Source organism: Musca domestica, unplaced genomic scaffold (assembly GCF_030504385.1).
Source record: "Musca domestica strain aabys unplaced genomic scaffold, Musca_domestica.polishedcontigs.V.1.1 219, whole genome shotgun sequence".
NCBI classification, from domain to species: domain Eukaryota; kingdom Metazoa; phylum Arthropoda; class Insecta; order Diptera; family Muscidae; genus Musca; species Musca domestica.
In genome coordinates this window covers 41,291-63,339 of record NW_026712261.1, presented here as the reverse complement: position 1 = coordinate 63,339, position 22,049 = coordinate 41,291, and the positions used below count along the sequence as shown (strand labels likewise).

Below are 22,049 nucleotides of genomic sequence, written 5' to 3'. Positions count from 1 at the left end.
AATGAAGAAAGAAAACCCAAAGAAATTACAAATTGATTTCTTTCTTTTTTCTATTCTTCTTTTTTCTCTCTTCTCTCTTTCTCTATTTCTATGTATGCTTCTCTTTGATATCTATTCTATTGTATATGTGCTGTCGTCATATGTCTCTTTGGTTTTTGTTGTATATCTCTTCCTTCTCTCCGCCGTTTGTTCTACTCATGCCACAACGAAAACGACAACAACATTAACAACTCTCTCGTACAACTTTGTGTTGTGTGTGCGTGTGTCGTAACTGCTGTGATATAAATTTCATATCCGTTTCCGTTTCGACTATTACAAAATCGTTTCTTTTCTTCTCTTTCAAACGTTTTTTTTGTGTGCGTGTGTGCGGACAACAAAACAAACAACTTTGGTATCCTTGTTCTATCAACATACTCTAAATGTATAAATGACTACATATCCATATACGTGTGTGTGCGTGTGTTTATTGTTAAAAACCTATTAAAAATTTACACTCACACACACACACACGTCAACATACATACACTCATCACAATTGATGTGATCAATGTTTCTTGTACATATCTGTCTGTGTATGTGTGTCTCCGTCTCTGTCTTTGTATCCCCATTTGTGTGTGATTTATTTCGATGGCTATATTTTAAAAATGAAAAAACAAAAACCAACAACAATGAAAACATTAACAACAAAACTACACACAAATGCAAATAACTAAAACAACAACTACTATATTATATTACTAACAACAATAATAATATTGATCCACAAAAACAACAACAAACGCTGCAACATTTCTATCGAATTTCAAAAATTCGAATTGTCAACACTGTGTTCTTGTATTACTGTGTGTGCGTTTACTCAATTTGCTTATAATTCTCACTCTCCCACCAAACAATCAACCAAACAAACAACCAATATCAATATTCCAATAATAATAGCGTGGCACAATACAACTATACAATTTACAGAGCACAACTATGCCTATACTCTCGCTGAACTCGCATAACTTACCCACGGGCACCAACAGCTACTCAGCCCTGGGGCTGAGTGGTACCGGCCCCACCGCAGGCCTGCCGCCATTGGGTGCCTCTCTGACGCATCCCTCAATACCCGGCCTGGATACGAGCGCTCTGCTGGGTACCAGCGGCTTAACTGGTCTCGGTACTGGTCTGGCTGGCACATCTTCGCTTTATGGTCTTGGCAGCGGCGTCAGTGGGTTGGCTCCCGGTTTGCAGAACACCTTTGGTCCACCGCCTTCATTTCTCGATGTTGCCTCGTCCGCATCATATCCCTTTACATCGGTTGCCCTGCGCAATGCTACCAAAATGAAAATGCTGGAAGAGATCGATATACCGTTGACACGTTACGGCAATCGTAGTTCGCCTTGCTCACCGATACCACCTAATACCTGGGGCTTGGATGAATTCCAGGACAGTCTGATGCACAGTCGAAGTGGTTTAGCTTTAGCGCCATTGGATTTAGAAAGTAAGTACTTATGTTTTTAATTGCTAGATGTAGTTTTAAGTCTACCCAACTCCCGAATATAGCTTAAGCATTTGTAGATTTGAGTAATTTGGTTGCTTGCTTGTTTAAAACATTATCCTTTTCCCTATTTTTTTTCTCTTATCATCTTCTTTATCCTTAGCTCGCAATCATAATTTGAACAATGGCATCAGTGAACCTCAAGTGGATATGTTGGATATACCTGGCAAGGGACGTTGTTGTGTATTCATAGCCCGTTTTCCATATGATCCACCAGAGTAAGTATTGAACCTATTTAATAAACCTATTTTTTTCCGTAGTGCAGTGAATACCAGAACACAGATTTGCTCATTTTCACCCGGGAGGGAAACTTTTATATGAGCAGAATTGCTTGAAGATTGGAAGTTTACTTGTTTTTGTGGGAGTTCTCCCGAATGACTTATATTTGAAAACTTACAGTGGAGACAGAATCGCACAAAATAGAGCAAGAGTTTGCTCTAAGAATGTAAAGGAGTGTAACATTTTTGTTTGGTTTTCTGGTTTGTTCGTCTGGAAACAGCACACTGGTTTTTATGTTGCTGTGCTCTGTTGAAGAGTTGGGGAAGAGTGTGTAAGAGGAGTGGAGAGGGGGAAGAGGGGGTCTGATCTTGTAAAGAAAAATGCGCATACATAGAAGTGATTAGTAAAAGAAGAATCCGCTCGATTTTGAATGAATTTCGCTCCCACTCAAATGCTTACTCATATTCTGGAGACATCAAACTATTGAGTTTGCCCGATTTTCTTATCTTCTTCCAGGAGCGCACTTGCTCGAATTCGAGGGAGTTTCACTCTTTGTACAAATTCGTGTCTTCTATACACTACCTCTTTAGCTGAAGTTAAAAACATTTTATGAGAGTTAGTTACGCGAAGCAGTGAACCAACTTTTTCCCTGTTATCTCTAGATCTAAGTCTGATATTAATGTTTCGGCAGCCCAATATTGGATATAAGGTTGATTTTTTTGGCATATTTGAACTTTTGTGGGGAAGGTAGAAGGACAAGTGAATCAAAATAGGTCATTTCCGTTCCAAACTAAAGCCTTGTTTAAATATTACAATGTACCAACTTTGAGATATATAAAATACTCTCAGAGCTGGATTTCGTCCAAAAAACCCTTTGTTACGATGAGGCATTTTTGGCCATATGGACAATAGTTTAACAATGGTTTTTTATTAACTACAAACATTGATTTTTATTATAGATGGGTGCCGTAATATGTGGGAAACCCTGGACAACGTTCTGACAATGGGGGACCTCTACCATTGTTGCAGAGTGCATATTGCGAAAGTTAGTGATTTAGACATCAAATCGGATATGGGAGCTATAGCTATATCTGAACCGATTTTCACCAAATTTGATGTACTTGCTTATAGGCTGAATTCGGTCGGAAATTCCACAATTCACTCCATTTGGGCTGATATTAGCCATTTTGTGTGCAATAAACCTGAAGTCCGATAAATGTATGTATGGGCGCTATATCCAAATCTGAAAATTTGGCAAATTACGAATATGAGGGATTTGAAACCCCAAATCGGATGAAACAAATATATGAGAGCTATAGCCATATCTGAATCGATTTTCACCAAATTTGATGTACTTACTCCTATACTAAATTCAGTCGGATGTGCCAAAATTCAGTTCATTTGGACTGATATTGGCCATTTGGTGCACAATTAACCTCAAATCGGTTGAAGATATATATAGGAGTTATATATAAATTTGAACCGATTCTCACCAATTTCCATAGGGTTTGTCCTTGGACCATGTAAATGATTTGTTCAATATTTCATCTCTATCAGATAAAAAATGCGATGGGGCTATACAAAAACGTGGACCTATACATACAGTGTTTCTCCAAAAGAGCTAGAACCCATTAAGACCAACAAATACCAATTTCTAGACAAATCCCCGAAGAAATGTGGCACGATTAAAATACCGAATATCGGGAGGGCTATACAAAAACGTGGACCTATGATTACAATGATTCGCCACACGAACTAGGACCCGTTATGACCTACAAATACCAGTTTTCAGACAAATCCGTGAAACATTGTGGCATACATCATAAAAATACCGAATATCGGGAGATACCGTTATATGGAACTATACCAAAACGATATATCTCATTTTCAATACCACCGATATATCTCATTTTCAATGCCAACCATCCTAGACGCAATACAAATTGCTCTGCTAAATTTTGACTCTACGTCAAATAATGTGGGCTGTATCGTGATGTCAACAGACAGATGAAAACCGTTAAATCGACTTAGAATTTTATGCTGATTATGAATATATATACTTTATGGGGTCCACGACGAATATTTCAGGATGTTACAAACGGAATGACAAAGTTAATATACCCTCCTTTCCAAGGGGGAGGGTATAAAAATACATGGACAGACGGACTGACATGCTTAAATCGACTCAGTAAGTGATTCTATGAGGATCCTCAAAATTAACTATGGGTCCATCTCGCTTCCTTCTACATGTTACAAAGACATAATACCTATACCACTATGTTGGGTATATATATTTTAGGAAAATATTGACATTAGGGATTATGGGCTTATAAAATTAGCTGTGGGTGGGTATTTTCAAATGTTTTCTTTCTCTCAGAATGAAGGGGATTAAAAATTCGACCAGACCTATTTTATTTGTTTTAATCCAAATTTATATACAATACGCCTTTATTATTGTTCCTCACATAATTTTTAGGGATGCCGAAGGTGAACTCTCATTATGTGCTGGCGACTATCTGCTTGTTTGGACCAGTGGTGAGCCACAAGGTGGATACCTTGATGCTGAGTTGTTGGACGGTAGACGAGGCCTGGTGCCTGCTTCATTTGTACAGCGTTTAATAGGTAATATTTTGAAAATATTTCCAAAAATTAAATGAGTTTCTCAACCATAATTTTTTCATCCTTCATTTCCAAACAGGCGACGATCTCTTAGAATTCCATCAAGCTGTGCTGTCCACTTTGCGTGATGCCGAAGACGGTTCCATGCAATGTGATTCAACGTCATTGCCCTCATTGCCACCACACAATCCATTGCTCACCCACACCCAAGAGGATTTGGCCAGGTTAAGCGAATCCCATACAGATTTGGAACATGATCAGGATGACATAAGTGATAATGGTAAGATTTTCATCACATAAAACATGTTTTTGCATACTTTTTGATTTTTAACACCTTCTAACACCAACAACAATCATTTTGTTTTTTTTTTGGAATTGTTGTTTTGCAAGTAAGAAGATTTTTTCAAGTTATATTTTAAATGAGAGTAAGCTAGATTTTCCACGAATTTGTAGGCTTGTTCTTCACTTCTTTTAATTATTTGAAATTCTAACATTTATTTTCTTCTGTTTTTATTTTGTTTATTTAGTACCAGCCCCAAAACATTTAACCCTGGAACGGCAACTGAATAAAAGTGTACTGATCGGCTGGTCGCCACCCGAACCCTGTGGCTATAATCTCATCGATAGCTATCATGTCTATGTGGATGGTGTGCTTAAAGTAACCGTCAAAGCTAATGAACGCACACGTGCTCTTATAGAGGGCGTGGATTCGAATCGGGTAAGTTGAAGCACACACAACATCCCTCCAACATCAGCTAATCGTAAATTAATTTCTTCTTCCTCCTTTCAGCCTCATCGCATCAGTGTCCGCAGTGTCACACAAAATCGCCAGCAATCCCGTGATGCCGCCTGTACAATGATCATCGGTCGTGATACCTCACATTTGGGTCCATCATCGGTTCGTGCTACACACATAACGTGTTCATCGGCTGTCATAACATGGCTGCCAGCCAACTCCAATCACCAGCATGTCGTCTGTGTAAATAATGTCGAAGTGCGAACTGTTAAACCGGGTGTCTATCGTCATACCATAACCGGTTTGGCTCCCAGTACACAGTATCGAGTTACGGTCAGGGCAAAACATTTGCGCGCTCCCGGTGGCTCGCAGCCAGGACAGGGACGTCCACAAGAAGAAGCTCCTGGAGCCTATGCCGATTTCCGTACATTAACCAAGGGGTTACCGGATCCACCACAGGTAAGTGCAAGGGGGGATTTTGTCAAATCAAAAATATTCATATTTTTTTGGCCACAGTTATACACGAATTTCTTTAATGGACACGAGGACATATTCCACTATAATAACGAACGCAGGAACAAGATTCCAATAGAATTTCACTGACATCACCGTTTTATACCCTCCACCATAGTATGGAGAGTATATTAAGTTTGTCATTCCGTTTGTAACACCTTGAAATATACATTGCGCCTCAAATACATATAAGTTCTACCGGGTCGATCTTTGAATACTCTCCACAATTTGGAACGAATTTGGCAATTAAAAAAATCCGTTACAAAATCTGTAAAATACTTAACAATACCGAATGTAGCCGTTATATTAGGGTCTATGCGACGACTGCATAGGCAACTTTTGTCATAAGCCATTACAATATTCAAATGCTAAAATCATCAAAATACCGAATATCGGGAGGTACCGTTATATGGGGGCTATGCGAAGACGTGGACCTTCACAGACAATTTTTGGTCATAGGCTGTAGTATTTATTAAGAACTTCAAATACGAAATTTGAAATAATTCAGGTGAGTAATGTCGCTTAAATCACCAAAATACCGAAAATAGGGAGGTACCACTATATGGGGCCAATACCAAAACGTGGACCTACATGACCCATTTTATCAATCTGCTTCATTTCGTTTTGAAGCTAATGGGATTTCCACGAACGGACAGACGTACGGTCATCGTTAAATCCACAAGGAATTTTATGCTGATCAAGAATATATATACTTTGTGGGGTCTAAAGTGTATATTTCGAGGTGTTACAAGCGGAATTACAAACTTAATATACCCTCCATACTATGGTGGAGGTGTAGTGAGGCCTAGTCCGACTTTTCGCATTAAAAGTCAAATTTTCGTAATCGATTGGACTATGTGGGAAATTGGGTGTGGGAAATTTTAGCGGGATGTGACAGTATTCCGTTAGTGGATCAAAGACCAAAGGGTTTTGCGGCTTGAGGTCCATTTTTAGTTTTCTAAAAATATATACCGTTAACGCTAGTCAAAGGTTCCCCAATATTTTTAATCTATACTTCGCAAAGACTAAGATCGAGCTGGAATTTAATAGAAAATTCTAAAATCATTGACCTGGTCCACTTTTTGATAAAGGTTTCCATATTAGGGTCAGTTCCGATTTTAAATATTTTTTACGATTTAGTCATATTTTATTCAAGGTTTTATGGGTAATTGAGAACTCTGATCGGATGTTAACGAGTTATAGATTATTTATGAAGGCGTTTGGGAAGATAGCTAATCAGGTGTTGCAATTCGGTATTTTGAAGATACGTAGATAATCAGGAACTGTCATAAATTGTCGTCCATTGCCTCCAAAAAAAAAAAATAGAAATCTCAAATTGTAATATTATTTGCTTTTGTTTTTTTCAGGAAATTCAACTTGAGGCTGGTCCTCAAGATGGTACCATTCTAGTGACATGGCAGCCAGTTAATAGGCCCACATCATCGGGGCCTGTAACCGGCTATTCTGTGTACGCTGATGGTAAAAAGGTAACCGATATCAATTCACCCACGGGTGATCATGCTCTGATAGACATTGGTAAATTGGGTACATTCAATCCAAGAGCCGTGACTATACGAACGAAATCGCGTGACTCACAATCGGCCGACAGTGCACCCATACTAATACCAAGTGAGTAACATTTACGAAAATCAATATGGATTCATGTGAAATAATTTTGTTATCCATTTACAGATTCTGTACGAAATGCAGTGGGCAGAAGGGGACCAAATCAAATGGGCATGGGTATGGGTCCACAATTACCCCAGGGGCCACATGGTCAAATGAGTATGCAGCAGCAAATGATGGGCCAGGATCCAAATCAATACGATCCCAATCAAATGCATCCACAACAACAGCAACAAGGGATGCAACAGCAAGGAATGCAGCAACCCGGCCAACAACAGCCAGGACAACAAGGTCAAGCGGTAAGTGTCGATAACAACAATAACAACACCATTGGCATTTGTTACATATTTTCAAACGAAAACAAAAAACAACAACTTTGTATTTTCCCCCAAGAAAATACACAACATTTCAATATCTATCAACTCTTTTCAAAAGTCTTACTCTTATACTTACTCTTATACCTAATACTACTACCATTATTCTTTCTGTGTTGTCAAAGTTATTACCATCACAACTACATACATCCAAACTGTAAAATACTTCTTTACTAACCTTTAAAATTTAAAAAAAAAAAAAAAAACGAAAAACAAAAAACTTTACAAATTTCCACTAAGAAACTAAATGCCCCACCCTGTTTAACAGAATTGCTGTACATGTCTCTCTCTAACTTTTTTTTTGTTTTCAAGCACAAGTTGGCAACTCTCTTTCTCTCTCCCTCTCTGTAACATATGTTCAGCTTCACTACACTGTACAAAATAACATTAAACATTATCATTTCATACAATATAAAACAAAACAATATATAACCATTTAAAGAGAAAAAAAAAAACAACAACAAAACTTTAAATAATTCCACAACACAGTTACAGTTACAACTCTTCTTTCACAAACATGAAACTTGATTCCATTTTTATTTGCCTGCACTTTCTACTACTTCTTGATTGTGAAAAAATACTAAATTTAATTTCATTTGCAATAAGTGTTTTATTTCACTTAAAACGTTCCGGTTTTCTGGAACACTGCCACTAATAATATGCAAGACCAGTTCCAAACATACTTCTGTCTTTTTAAATACTAACATAAGTGGGAAGAGAATTGATGGAAATTGTATTGGTTAAAATATTTTTAAACTTTCAGGACAGTCCCGGCTTGAGAATTTTCATTACTTCGCTTATTTATAACATTTAAAAGGTATTTTCTTTTAATAAAACTAAGCTAGATGATGTTTATTAAGTTTTGCAATAGCGCCCAATAGTTTATGGCACCAGCTCTATGAGAAACCAAGTACACTGTAAAATGAAGGTAATCAAGAACTTATGGTCGTCGGTTAGCGACTGATTAAATGTAATCAGGAATTACGATGGTTGTGACCTTTACGTTTGGGAGCTTGAAGACGATGGTCATCGGACTGACCGGTGATAAATCAGGGTTCACGATGTAGGTGGTTGGGATGTTGATGTCCAGGTCTATAGAGACTTGTCGGGGACTCGTGGTATAATTTTTAGGGGATAACGGTTCACTATGACCATTGTGTTGTGTGATGCAATCATAAAGTTACAATCAGTCAAAGGACCAATGTCACCACAAGCTGGTCTATGAGATACAAGTTCCATAACAAGTTCGGACACCATGAATTTTATTCTGATTAGAGCTCAGATTTTTTCGTTTTTGCTCCTAAGTTAAATTCGCGAACGGTAGAGCTCGAAGAGTAAACGCAAGCCTAATAGACAACAGCTTTGAACAAGAGGAAGGTGGATTTTGTGTACAAAAACAAAAAAAAAAAAAAAAAAAAAAAAAGGAAAGGAAAGGAAAAAACAAAACAAACTTTAGAGTTTTGCCTTGTTAAGGCGAAGATCATATGTTTTTATTTCACTCTTAGAGCAAACTTTCTCTCTATTTCAAATGATTCGACTCACACTCTAATTTTGGAAAGAGGAGTGACTCGGGAACACTCCCACACAACACAAACGAGTGAAGAGTAAACTCCACATAAATATGTCACTCGTCGAGAAATCCCGCCGCGTGCAAGTTTCTCTCACGAGTGAAAACGAGCATATATGTGGTCTGGAGAATACACAAACTTACAAATGAAACAAAAAATTGACTATACCCAATTTCTTTATTTTACTCGTAGGAGTACTACCTCTCGAATTAAGAGAAAGCATTTCTTGACTATTATTCCTCCTCCCCTTGTTGATTACAAACCGCTTCCGGTTCCTGACTGCAAGAGGCAAAAGTTCATTTCCGTATGAGTTACCACATTGCATCTTTCTTAAACCACGTTTTCGGTTCTTCTTATATTCGAATGTGTGTTCGAAACATTATCACATCTATTTTCGTCTGTAAATATTTTCTCTCCTAACAACTGAAGCGATACTAAATTTCCCAACAGAGTCTAGTCCTATTGTTAACCATATTATTTTATGGGTGTAGAAAGTCATGCGTGAAAATCCGGAAGTAGATATTGAAGCCTTGTAACATGAAACATGAAATCCCCAAAGTGACGTGAGGGCCAGTAATATTTTAAAAAGTCGATGTTTCTGTGGTGCCCTGGCATAAACCCCCTTGCAAATATGGACATAATCCCTTGGAAAAACGGACATAATCCCATGGAAAATTTTTCGGACTACTTAATGCCACAGCTAATTACAAAATTTATAAAGTTGAGAAGGCCATGGTTAGCGTAGTCGGTGTTGAACATACCCTAAAGGACAAAATCTTAAGCCACGGCCGAAGGCTGGCCATTTATAAAAGCTATAGAGGTTAGAAGGAAAAAAATCTCTATTTCATGATTTTTATCACTATCGAAACTCTAAGAGATATCAGCACATTTCGCACTACTTTGGAAAGGCAAGAGTGTACGCTATAATTTAGTATGTAGATCCATTCCAATTTTTCAGGGATTTCTCAAAAAGTTCTGGTACAAAAATACCATAATATGACCAATTGTTCGAGGTCTTCCGTCAAAAGGGCGTCAATTCATATTGGGCGCCAATTCATGAAAATTTGCTGTATGCGGACTATATCAACACACTACCCTGCTTTCAACAATTTACGTAGCATGTAGACCCGAATGTCTCAAGAAGACATACAGGGTGAGATAAAAAACTGCAACAAAGTCAAACGCCATAATTTTTACATTTTTTTAAATTTCATTGAATGAAAGCAAAAAATGTCGGAAATAGCATCAAATTTTAGAATAAGTTTAGATTCGTTCGAATTGGTCATCAGTTTTCGATCAGTGCGACGCGGGTTTCAATCAAGTCGCTTCTTTACTTTTCGAACCATTTCTGCTGATGTTGCTGTTTTCTTCCGTCCACTTCCTTGACGTCGGGCTACGCTACCAGTATCACGGTAACGAGCGATGGTACGGGACACAAAATATGTATTCACATTCAGATGCTGGATTGCCATTCGCAACTAGTTGAAATCTGTTGACATTGACATTTCTCAACGAGGTTAATCATTTAAAGATCAATTATATTTTAACCCATTGTTGATGTCACAAACAATAATTAACAATCCAAATTAAACCGACACCAATACAATTTTCTCGAAAATATTCTCCCACGTTCTTTATTTCTCACACTTCCTACCTAAAGTTATTACTAATACACTTTAAAATCCAACAACTATAAAACTGCATACACAAATGAACACTAGAATCTTTTGAATGAAGATGAATTATTTAAAATTAATTTTCTGGATATAAGAGATATAAGCACAAAAAAATTGATTTTTTTAATAATCCCTTTAAGCGATTACACTTTTAACGATTATTAGAAAAAGTATTATTTAAATTAACTTTTAAATTTAACTAAGATGTATGTACGTTTTATTGAAAACCATTCAGTCCCACCCTTACCCAAGCCCCCCACTTTGTTTTGAGCCAAGGCGTTATCGACCAATTAAAAAATTGCTTGCCGTTCAATTTTATCTCCTTCTTCTTCTACATCTTGAGTTAAAAACCAAATCCTAAAAGGATTGGTTTGTTGTGGCATGATTTATAATTGAAAGATCTGTTAAAACGATTATTAGCTGCAAAGCATTGAATCAAAGTTTTGTTTTATAAATCAAAAAAAGAAATCCTTTTCATTGTAACGAAAAAAGAGAGTTGTTTATCCCCCAATTTATTTAAAGTTGCCAAAAAAATTAATTAAATTAAATTAAAATAAAAAAAATTACATCATGACATTTGTATATTTTGTAAATGGTTGAAATTAAAACATAAATTCCTACTACCCCCCTCAACTCCTCAACAAAACCACAAAAACAAAAAAAAAAAAAAAAAAAAAAAAACAAACAAATTCATCTGTGTACAAATGCAGGCCGACGGAAGTTCTGGTTTATTAGGAGGCATACTCGGCGGCCTCTTTTCCAAACAAACACCTCAGACTCAAGCGACTCAAAATGTTAACGTAAGTCTTAACTCATTCATCACATTTCAACAAAAAACTTTTTGCTCTTACCACTTTTTTAAAATAATTATTACAAATATATATTTAAAAACATATTTTTATTCAGAATATTCTATTCAAACGATCGTTTGAAAATATTTTTATTGTTTGTAACTTAGTGACAAAATATTTTCATATTTTTTTTCTTATTAATGAAATGCTTGATACAATATATACCTACATAGAGATGTATGTAGTGCTATATAAAATATACATATCTATTTATATTATATTCCTTTATGAATAAAAATATATAAAATAGTTTTAGTTTGTAGGTTAGTTGAATACTTCGTATAACTAATTTAGGATTATTATTATTTCATTGCCCTGAACAGTACTAATCACAAAAAAATATTAAAATGACTGCAGTTTTCATTATTTTTTAAGAGCAAGAAATATTGTCTCGAATAATTTTTTTTTTCGAAACATCAATAGTTCATGTTGTTGCGTGCCACGCTTGAATTCCATCACGAATAACTCTTTTTTTGGAAAATTCTCACTAAAATGTTTTTGTACACTTGTAAACAATATAATAAGATGTCACTGGAATAATTTTAACAGCTGTCGGACGAGTGGCTTTGTATTGACAGCAATCTGAAGTTGGTTGCAGTTTTTTCATCTTATCTATTCTGGAGCAGCATAAAATTCTAAGACGATTTAGCGCTATCTTTCGAACGAATTGAGATAGAAGGTTAACATTTTGCACACATCTGTGTTTTACCAGTAGGCAGGTTAAGTTCATAAATGGGCCATGTTTCCACGTTTTCGCATAGCCCCCATATAACGATACCTCCCCATATTCGGTATTTAGAAGATTTTAGCGACATCATTCACTCGAATTGTTTTAAATTTCGTATTCGAAGTTTGTAATGGGTATTACAGCTTATGCCTATAAATTTCCGTCTTCGTATAGGCTCCATATAACGTTACCTCCCTATATTCTGTATATTGGTGATCTCAGCGACATTTTTGTTTAAAAATTCGTATTTGAAGAATTTAATGGGTACCAGAGACCATTACTTAAATTCCAAAATTTGTTTTATTTTTATTTAAAAACCACAAAATATATAAAATCATAAAGGGTCCAGCTGTTTAATTACAAATTCGGTGTGGAATCTACATGCATCACTGTATTTTTATGCGGTAAACTCCAAAGTAGCACGTGCATCCATAAAGGCATTATTTACACTCTGCATTCGAACAACAAAAATGTGGATCAACACTCATTTTCCAAATTCAAATTTTTATACCCTACACCACATAGTGGTGGGGGTATTATGTCTTTGTGCATTTGTTTGTAACATAGAAAGGTTACTTTTGAAGATCTACATAGAATCACATTCTGAGTCGATTTATGCATATCAGACCGGTCGTTAGTCACGTATTCTTGTGAACAAAATTCAGGTCGCATTTATTATCCGATTCAGATGAAATTTTACAAATAATATTTGTATTGAGATTGGTGATATTATCGGATCAGATCTAGATATAGCTCCCATATATCTTCCATCGAGTTCGGGTTACTTGTGCACCAAATGGCCAATATAAGTTCAAATTACCTGAATTTTGGCACGTCCAACCGAATTCAGTCTAGAAGCAAGTACATAAAATTTGGAGAAAGTCGGTTCAGGTATATCCATAGCTTGCATATATATGTTTCATCCGATTTGGGGTTTAAAATCTCTCACACGCGTAATATGCACTCCACAAGAATGATATTTGGTGCTAGATAGCTTATAGATCTCGAAAATATCTATGATCGATTTCGCATCAGACCATATATATTTTTATCCAATATCAGATTTATTTTGCACCAAATGGCTAATATCAACCCAAATGGACTGAATTTTGACAATTCCGCTGGAATTCAGCCTAAAAGCAAGTGCTTCAGATTTTGGTGAAAATCGGTTCAGATATAGCTAGAGCTCCAATATATATGTTTTATCCGATCTTGTGTTAAAGTCCCTCAAAAGCGTAATATGCTCTCATCAACCATGATATTGGATACCGGGCATCAGATACTGCTCGAAAATACTTCTGCCATATTTTAACAATATCGGCCCAGATCTTTATACAGCTATAGCTTCTTCATCCGATTGGTTATTGCTCACCATTTAAGTAATATCAGCCAAAATTGAATAGATTTTTTTATATTTAACCGAATTTTACTATTCGGTGAAACTCGGTCCGGTTATCTATTGCTCCAATAAATATTTTATAATATAATCCTTATCGAAGTCATATCATGCACCATACAGCAACGTTATTTGGGTCATATTTGGTATGATCTACTTCACTTAAATTCCCAATTTAATTTTTTTTTTTACGAGAGCTCTACTAAAACGCATATTGGTGTAGGGTATCATATAGTATCATGATCATGTTAACGGAGAAGTGGAAAAATATATATTTTTTTTTAAAATATTCTCCATCACCATTTACAAATATCTTTTTGTGATTAGTACTGTTAAGAAAATATATAAATATTAATTTTTTCCCCAAGAATTTTAAAATTATTACTGAAAAATAGATTTTTCCTTCATCTTTCGAAAGCAAAAATAGAGCATTAGGAATAGTGAACACAACAAACAGTTAGGTCAACATTACAAACATAAACATCATTTCGAAATTAAAGCTGTTTCTCACAGTGTACATGAACATTAAAATCACAACACCACATTAACAATTACATTCCATGTAAAAAATACTCTCTCAAGTACACTGTAAAAAACAATGGTTGTCTTTGTAACCTAACCAAACTGTCATTTAGGTTACACTCACTCGCTCACTCATAAACTGACCTAACTCTATGTGTATCATATTCAATGGCTTTGTACTTCTCTTGATTTTATTCGTTTTGTTTTTATTATTTTTATACTTTGCCGTTCAAATCGTATCCGTTTGGGCTTTGTTTTTGAGTTGAAAACTTATTTTTTTATTTCAAAATACATATGTATATCAAATTATGTGTTTCCTGTTAGCTTTGTTCTGCAAAAATAAAAAACAAATACCCTATATACTATTATCTACCTACCAACCAACCAACTAACCCAACCCGCCTCCAAACCCAAGTACATAATCAGACCTACTACTTACTACCTACCAGTGCTACTACTAATACCCACCCAATACCCAATTATGATTTCTCTGTTCCAATACTACTACCAATACTAAATTCATATATCGTTTCGTTTTATTTTCGAAATATTTTAACCCCCCAAAACTAAAATCCAATTCAATACTAAAAACAAACTTTACTCTTTCATGCACACACTGGGACATTTGTGGTGTCAAAACTTATTTTGATTGAGCTTTCCGTGAAGTTTGAACGACATGGCAATGTCCGCAGTGTGATTCATCTGGATGTGGGTCTCAGAGCTGTTTTTAGTTTATGGCCAGAACGTGCGCCCGCAAATGTCCCAGTGTGTGTGCGCCTGTCTCTATCTCTAACAATACGAATACGAATTGCATACCATGCCAGTTTCAAAACTACAAAAACTTTAAACTTTGCATTTGAAAACATTTGAAATTTACAAAATTTTGCTTTACAAAACAAAAAACAAATCTTTTCCAAAACCAAAAAACTAAAATTAAAATCAATTTGAAAAATAATTTAATTCGGGTTTAAACCATTGAATTGAAACTAAAGGGTTACCCACCGGGCCAGCAGCAGCAACGCATGATGCGGCCACAAGGACCTCAGGGTATGCAGCAGCAGCAACAGCAACAACAACCGTATGGACCTCAAGGCCCCATGGGTCCACAGCAGCGTTTCCCCGGCCAACGAGGACCTGCCCCTCCGGGTCAAATGCAACCTGGTGGACCCATGCAGCAGCAAGGCATGATGCCAGGTCAAATGCCTGGGCAAATGCAACAGCCCGGCATGCAAGGTGGCCAAATGCAGGGTGCTATGGGCCTTCGAGGTCCGCTCAACCAACAACAGCAGCAGCAGCAACAACAACAACAGCAAATGCAACAGCAGCAACAAATGCAGCAGGGCCAGCACATGCAACAGGGCCAACAAATGATGCCCGGCCAACAGGGTCTCACGCCCCAACAACAGCAGCAACAACAAATGGCCGGACAGAAAAAGCCACGCTATTTCGTTGCTATGTTCGACTATGATCCAAGCACAATGAGTCCCAATCCAGATGGATGTGACGAAGAACTGCCATTCCAAGAGGGTGATACAATAAAGGTAAGTTACGCAACGACAGAACTGCTTCTTGGCTAGAATTTAGTTACAGCATTTCTTTTCTGTTTTCGGTTCGTTTTTGTTTTGAACTTTTGAAAGAAACAAGAAAAGAAATCAAAAATTTATATTCCAAAAAAGTTTGCATTGTGTGCAAAGATCAGAAATTGGCTTGGCCTTGGTATTTACTTAGTAGACATTGTTTGTTAGGCTAATGAAACACAAAAAAAAAAACTAGAATACGCCTTGAGTTTTCTTTGTTAGAAGAAAAAGTTAAAAACCCCAAAATCAAATTTACAAATAAATAGGCAGTATTTTCGTTTGCCAAGAGTTTTACTTCCTACACCTTTTGAAAAATGTTCTCTAAAAACAATAGAATTAGTTAAACAGTTTGCCATTCAACCTTTTGTTAATATGCCGATACAATATCAAAATTACAACAAAGTATATATATTCCAAGACGATTTAGCCCTGTCCATCCGTATGTGCGTCTGTTGTAATCACGCTAAACGAATTAAAATAGGAAACTAAAATTTTGCACAGATCTCTCATTTGTCTGCAGGCAGATCAAGTTCCAAGATGGGCTATATCGGTCCACGATATCGTATAGCCCCCATATAAAGGTACCCCCCGATATTCGGTATTTTGATGATTTTACCCACATTTTTCAACGGAATTGTCTGAAATTCTACACAAGGTATTCTTTGTGAGTACTTTACCCCCAGACATAGATATGTCTATATAGGTCGACAATATCGTACACCCCCCATATATCGGTACCTTCTGATATTAGGTATTTTAAAGATTTTGACAGAATTTTCAATGGATTTTATTATTTTGAAAATTTTCTAATTCGTTCCAAATGGTGGAGGGTATTCAAAGTTCGGCCTGGCCGAACTTACTGCTTTTTTACTTGTTAATATTAGCTTCACGGTCTGAGGCCTTATGTAGACATTGATACATTATTTTGAATGAGATTTTTAACATTTCTGTATAAAGCGACCGAAAAACCCTTTCATTCAATTGCTTAGCGGTAATATCATCATGGAATATTTTCCCAATCGTAAATATTGCGAAGACAATGTACATGGTCATATTATCGACTTAAAAAATGGTTTCTGCTTCTTGTACCTTCCTCAAAAATGGTCAATATTTTCAAGAAGGAAAATAAATCTTTTTTTAAGCAAAGAAAGTTTATCGTTTCACTCCTTCAAGTAAATCCTCCACAAAGGGTTAAAATTATGAGAAATCAAAATTTTCCAAAGAAAAACTTCTCAGATCATAATGTTTGTATGAGGCGATAGGAGACAATCGAGTTTAGCACTTCAGGTAACCCCAACTTAAATAAAATGTAAAATGTGTCTCCGTTTCTTTTCAACATTTCTATAAATGTTGAAACTGACATAAAGATGGGACACATAGATCAAGTCCTTCTGGTACCCCCTCACAAATATCCAGCACCACATTTTTTAATGCATGAAGGCGAAAAAGACTGCTACCAAGAGTATTCCAATGCGATGTGTTACTTGGGTATGCAAAGAAAAACTTCAAGTTTTAAGATACGAGTATGTAAATGATTGCTTGTTTTTTCATAATAATGAAAAAGGTCTGTCTTTACTAATTTATTGCCTTTCAGCCAAATGGCTTTCACGAGCAGCCCTTGAAGCCAACAACAAATCATCAACTTAACACGTATCCAATCCTAATCAAAATCTTGCTTTATAACTAATTTTTAAGTAAAGTATCAAAGTAAGAATTATTGTATATTAAATTTCATTGAAAAAAAGTAGATTTTTTTTTCCGAGTTCCGAAAATTTTCTTATAATTCACTGTACAACAGGCAGTTTTGGTTGTGGAAAATTCCAAGTGAACTTGACAGTACTCGTTTGTAGATTTAACCCCATAAAGAGTTTATGGTTCGTAGGCCAAACATTGTTAAGGCCCTTACATAGTTTTTACCATATTCCCAGAGACTCTTACTCTTTGAGATATATTTAGAAACTTTTAGGAAAGAGTTTTAAAATTTGACAGAGATTTTTGGATTATATCCAGATTCATTGGTACAAAAAAATTTATCAAAAAATTAAGGAATATTTTCAGGGTTTTTGGAACATTATTGCAAATATTTTTTTTTGATATGCAATAAAAATAGAGATTTATTTTCTTTTGTAACTTATAGTGAAATTTAATGAAGAATATATTTGTTCTTGGCGTTGTCCTTTTAAAATGATGCTTTGTTGGAGATATTTTGCCTTAATTTTAACCCAAAAATGTATTTTTAATATTTATAAATTCCTGATGTTTATGTAAGATTAAGACTTTTGACGACTTCTGGAACCTAGAAGACCCCTTTTTGACTTCCATAAGGGTTAATATAACAAAACATTACTGTTATTATTATTGGAAATATTGCCAAAAAATGCAGGGGTTCAGAGGAATCTTAATCCGAAAATTTCCAAAAGTGTGGAAGAGCCCTTGCCCCTTCTGTTTAGGTTACTTTGCGATGTGAACTTTCAAAATGCCGATACACGTGTTTTATTTCTTTAGTTTTATTTTCTTAATCTGCTGGATTTTCTCTGTAATTATTTTTTGTGTTACACAGTGTAATTGTCACTTCAAAAGTGACAGCCATCGAAATAATGGCTAATACTTGTGGGAAAATCCTGTGCCTTTTCCACAAATGGTACAAATATTCGAAAAATCAGGCTGTGTCGCCGAAATTGGAAACTTTACAAACATTTCTCTAGTTCTACCTTCGTAAATAGTGATTTTAGATCCAACTTAGATCAGATTAATGTCTGGTAAATATTTATTTGTGAATCTTTTATTTCGTTACATCTAACCGCTGCATGTCTGTAAGGATTTTTACAGCAGTTGGCCATAGGTTAATACTAATTAGTACTATTTTTATCTTCTTATATTCGAAGCATTCGTATTAAAACAGTGTCAAGATGACACCTCTTCAGGGGTTCAATCAATATTTGTTCTTTGGACTTTTTCAAAATCTTTGAATGTTAGAATGGATGTAATTATGCCCTTGAATAGCCAATGAGTCACCTTAGGACCAAATCACCATTTTGAGCTTATTATCCTCCATCATGTTTATTATCTATGAACCTTATTAGCTCTATATTGGATTTGATTTTTCCAGTTATGATTCCTATCTAAAATTTGCTATGTTCAAAAAACAGCAAGAATCTAATAGTTTTGAATTTTTTTTTATCGATTTCATAAAAGGAACATCTGTTATCGTAAGAGGGTTAACCTTAATGATAGTACCAATAGTCCTTCCTCTGTTTTCCCGATAATTGTCTGCATAGGTGCAAGCTAATGGTAAATCTCGAAACTCGCATTTCTTATGATTTTAACAATATATTTTCCAACTGACTTGTTTAAAATTCTGTATATACATTTTGAAATGGGATTCACGTCTGGTGACAATATTTCCCGACATTGAGATTTTTATGATTTTTCCACACTCTCAATATAAACCAAATCCTGTAGCAGAGAATTTTCTATATTGGTTCAAGATTTGGTATATCATTATTTAACATTGTCTCCCTTTACGATATTTTGATCTAGTTTCAAAATGAAGCGAGTTAGAATATTGAATCTTCCGATACTTTTATTTCTAAAAGTTTTCTTTTCTGGTATTGAAAGTTCGGATCGGCCAAACTAAGCTTGTTTTTAATTGTTTACATTAAACATTTTCAATATAAAAACAAAATGTTTTACCTTCTTCCAAAGTCGATGATACAAATTCGCCAATTCACCGGCGCTTGGTTCTGCCTGATATTTTATTGTTGGGAGGTCCTCTTTAATGTAGGTTTATCAGGTTCCTAGATTATATTCAACATTTTCTTAATAAATTTTAAATTTCAAAATTTCTTGAAAAAGGTGTTGGAAGAAACTCTTTCACTCAATCAAATAATTAATTACTCTTAGCAAGCACTCACACATTCTCAGTAAATTTTTGTATGATCCTAATTAATATTGGAATGAATGTTAATTTGATGCAATAATTAATGTAATGACATGAAGATTGTAGTTGATCAGCCATCTGCCAAAGTAAGTTCGAGTGCCCCGATCGAAATGATAATCCAAGGTAAGATTAGCAATACTGGACAAACCCTCAAACCAAAAAAGAAAAATAAAAAGAAAAAAGGAAATTAATAGACACCTTGTGGTCAACCCCGAAAAGTGTTTGAACCCGCTTTAAAAGAACCGCATCTAATTGAGCAACTCAAGAATCTGTAATAATTGGTAGTTTAAATATTTAGTTTGATCGGTTAGCTTCACATAATTCGATTTACAAACAATGTAATTGATTCCATTAAAAAATTAGTTGTGTTGTCAAATCATTAGAACCACCCCCGCCCCAAACACCCCAAATATTTCAATACAAAAATACATCCATCACCACCAATACCACCCACCACTACTATTACCACTGCCACTCCACCACCAAATCTCCCCCCGAACCATTCATCCTGTCATCTGTCCATTTAGTGGTTAGTAACCCTAGATAGAATAGTTGTTGCAATGATGATAATGATTTATTCCTATCAGCCTACCTATATATACCTCTATACATATAAACCGATAATATATAATATAACAAATATGCCTATATAACCTATTTAGATTAGAGTATTCTTGTTTTCGATTGTTCACCTTGTTCTGTATTTGGTACTTGTGCATCATTCTTGTGCATTCATTCTTACCAAAATAAAATCAAATAATCAAATAAAAGTGTTCCAATGTTGGAAATGGCCCTTTCCAAAGGCTACTACCAACAACAGCAACATCAACAACTTTGATAACCGTTATGTGGTTTTGGAATTGCATTATGGTCTCATTTAATAATTTTGTATTCTCTGCTTCCATTCTCTCTCCCCCATGATTTAGGTGTATGGCGACAAGGATGCTGACGGCTTTTATTGGGGCGAGCTGCGCGGTCGTCGCGGTTATGTTCCCCACAATATGGTGACGGAGGTTGATGATGGCACCGGCCAAATGGGTCAAATGCCTCAACAACCTGGCGGCACTGCACAAGTTATGCCCGGTCAGGTGGGCACACAACAAAGTATGCGCAATGTTAGTCGCGACCGTTGGGGTGACATATATGCGAATATGCCGGTCAAACGGATGATCGCCCTCTACGACTATGATCCGCAAGAGTTAAGTCCGAATGTGGATGCGGAAGTAAGTATTGTCAATGTTGTTAAATGTATTTATGTATTTGTATGTGTATGTGTGTGCGTATTTATTTAGCGTAAGGCTGCTAAAATGGGTGGAGGAGGAGGAGGTCTATTTGGGGGATTTCTTGATAGTCTTGCCCAAGACATTCCTCGACGTCGTAACGTGAGTTTTTTGTTGTTGTTTTCCAATGGAAAATGTTAAATGTTTTGGAAATATTGGAATATAGCTTTATCTATAGAGTATAAATGGCTAGATCCATATAAGTGTCCGAAGTCTTCATAATAACTTGATTTACATATCTACGAATTTATTTAAATTTTACAGTACCTATATTTTACCCATTTAAATCAAAAAGGTTTTATTTATAATTATTTCCGAATTCATGAAAATTTTTAACGTTTGTAAGATTGAAATGTACTTTCCTTTGGTTATACAGGGTGAGATAAAAACCTTCAACAAAGTCAAACGGCATAATTTTTAAATTTTATTTATTTTATTGAATGAAAGCAAACAATGTCGGAAATAGCATCAACTTTTAGAATAAGTTTAGGCTTATTCGCATTGGTCACCTTTGGCACGAATTATGGCCTTCAAACTGTCAATGAAACCGCCACACGCTGCCCGAATGTTGCTCTGTGGTATTTTGGCCCATTCCCGACGAATCGCTTGCTTCAGGTGTTCGACACTTTGGTATTTTTTAGTGCCAACCTTGCTTTCCAAAATACTCCAGACACAATAGTGCAATGGATTGGTATCCGGAGATTTTGGTGGCCATTGGGCGCTGGAAATGAAGCGAGGAACTTTATTTTGTAACCATTCTTGGGTGGCGCTTGGTAAATGCGATGGTGCTGAGTCCTGTTGGAATGTCCAAGGTCTGCGGCCAAAATGTTTGCGTGCCCAAGGCTTTAATATACCCTCCAGAATATATTTTCTATAATATTCGAC

The 22,049-nt window shown here is 35.8% G+C and overlaps 1 protein-coding gene across 1 annotated transcript in view; it reads left to right on the top strand.

Annotated features, from left to right (window-relative positions):
* Nucleotides 1–22,049, top strand: part of LOC131802581 (uncharacterized) — a 133,401-nt gene that overhangs the window by 91,407 nt on the left and 19,945 nt on the right. Inside the window, 10 exon segments of the mRNA XM_059122907.1 lie at nucleotides 967–1,483; nucleotides 1,644–1,758; nucleotides 4,236–4,381; nucleotides 4,458–4,658; nucleotides 4,906–5,096; nucleotides 5,169–5,573; nucleotides 6,995–7,256; nucleotides 7,320–7,552; nucleotides 15,360–15,908; nucleotides 20,811–21,107. Of these exon segments, the coding sequence (XP_058978890.1) occupies nucleotides 967–1,483; nucleotides 1,644–1,758; nucleotides 4,236–4,381; nucleotides 4,458–4,658; nucleotides 4,906–5,096; nucleotides 5,169–5,573; nucleotides 6,995–7,256; nucleotides 7,320–7,552; nucleotides 15,360–15,908; nucleotides 20,811–21,107 (2,916 nt within the window).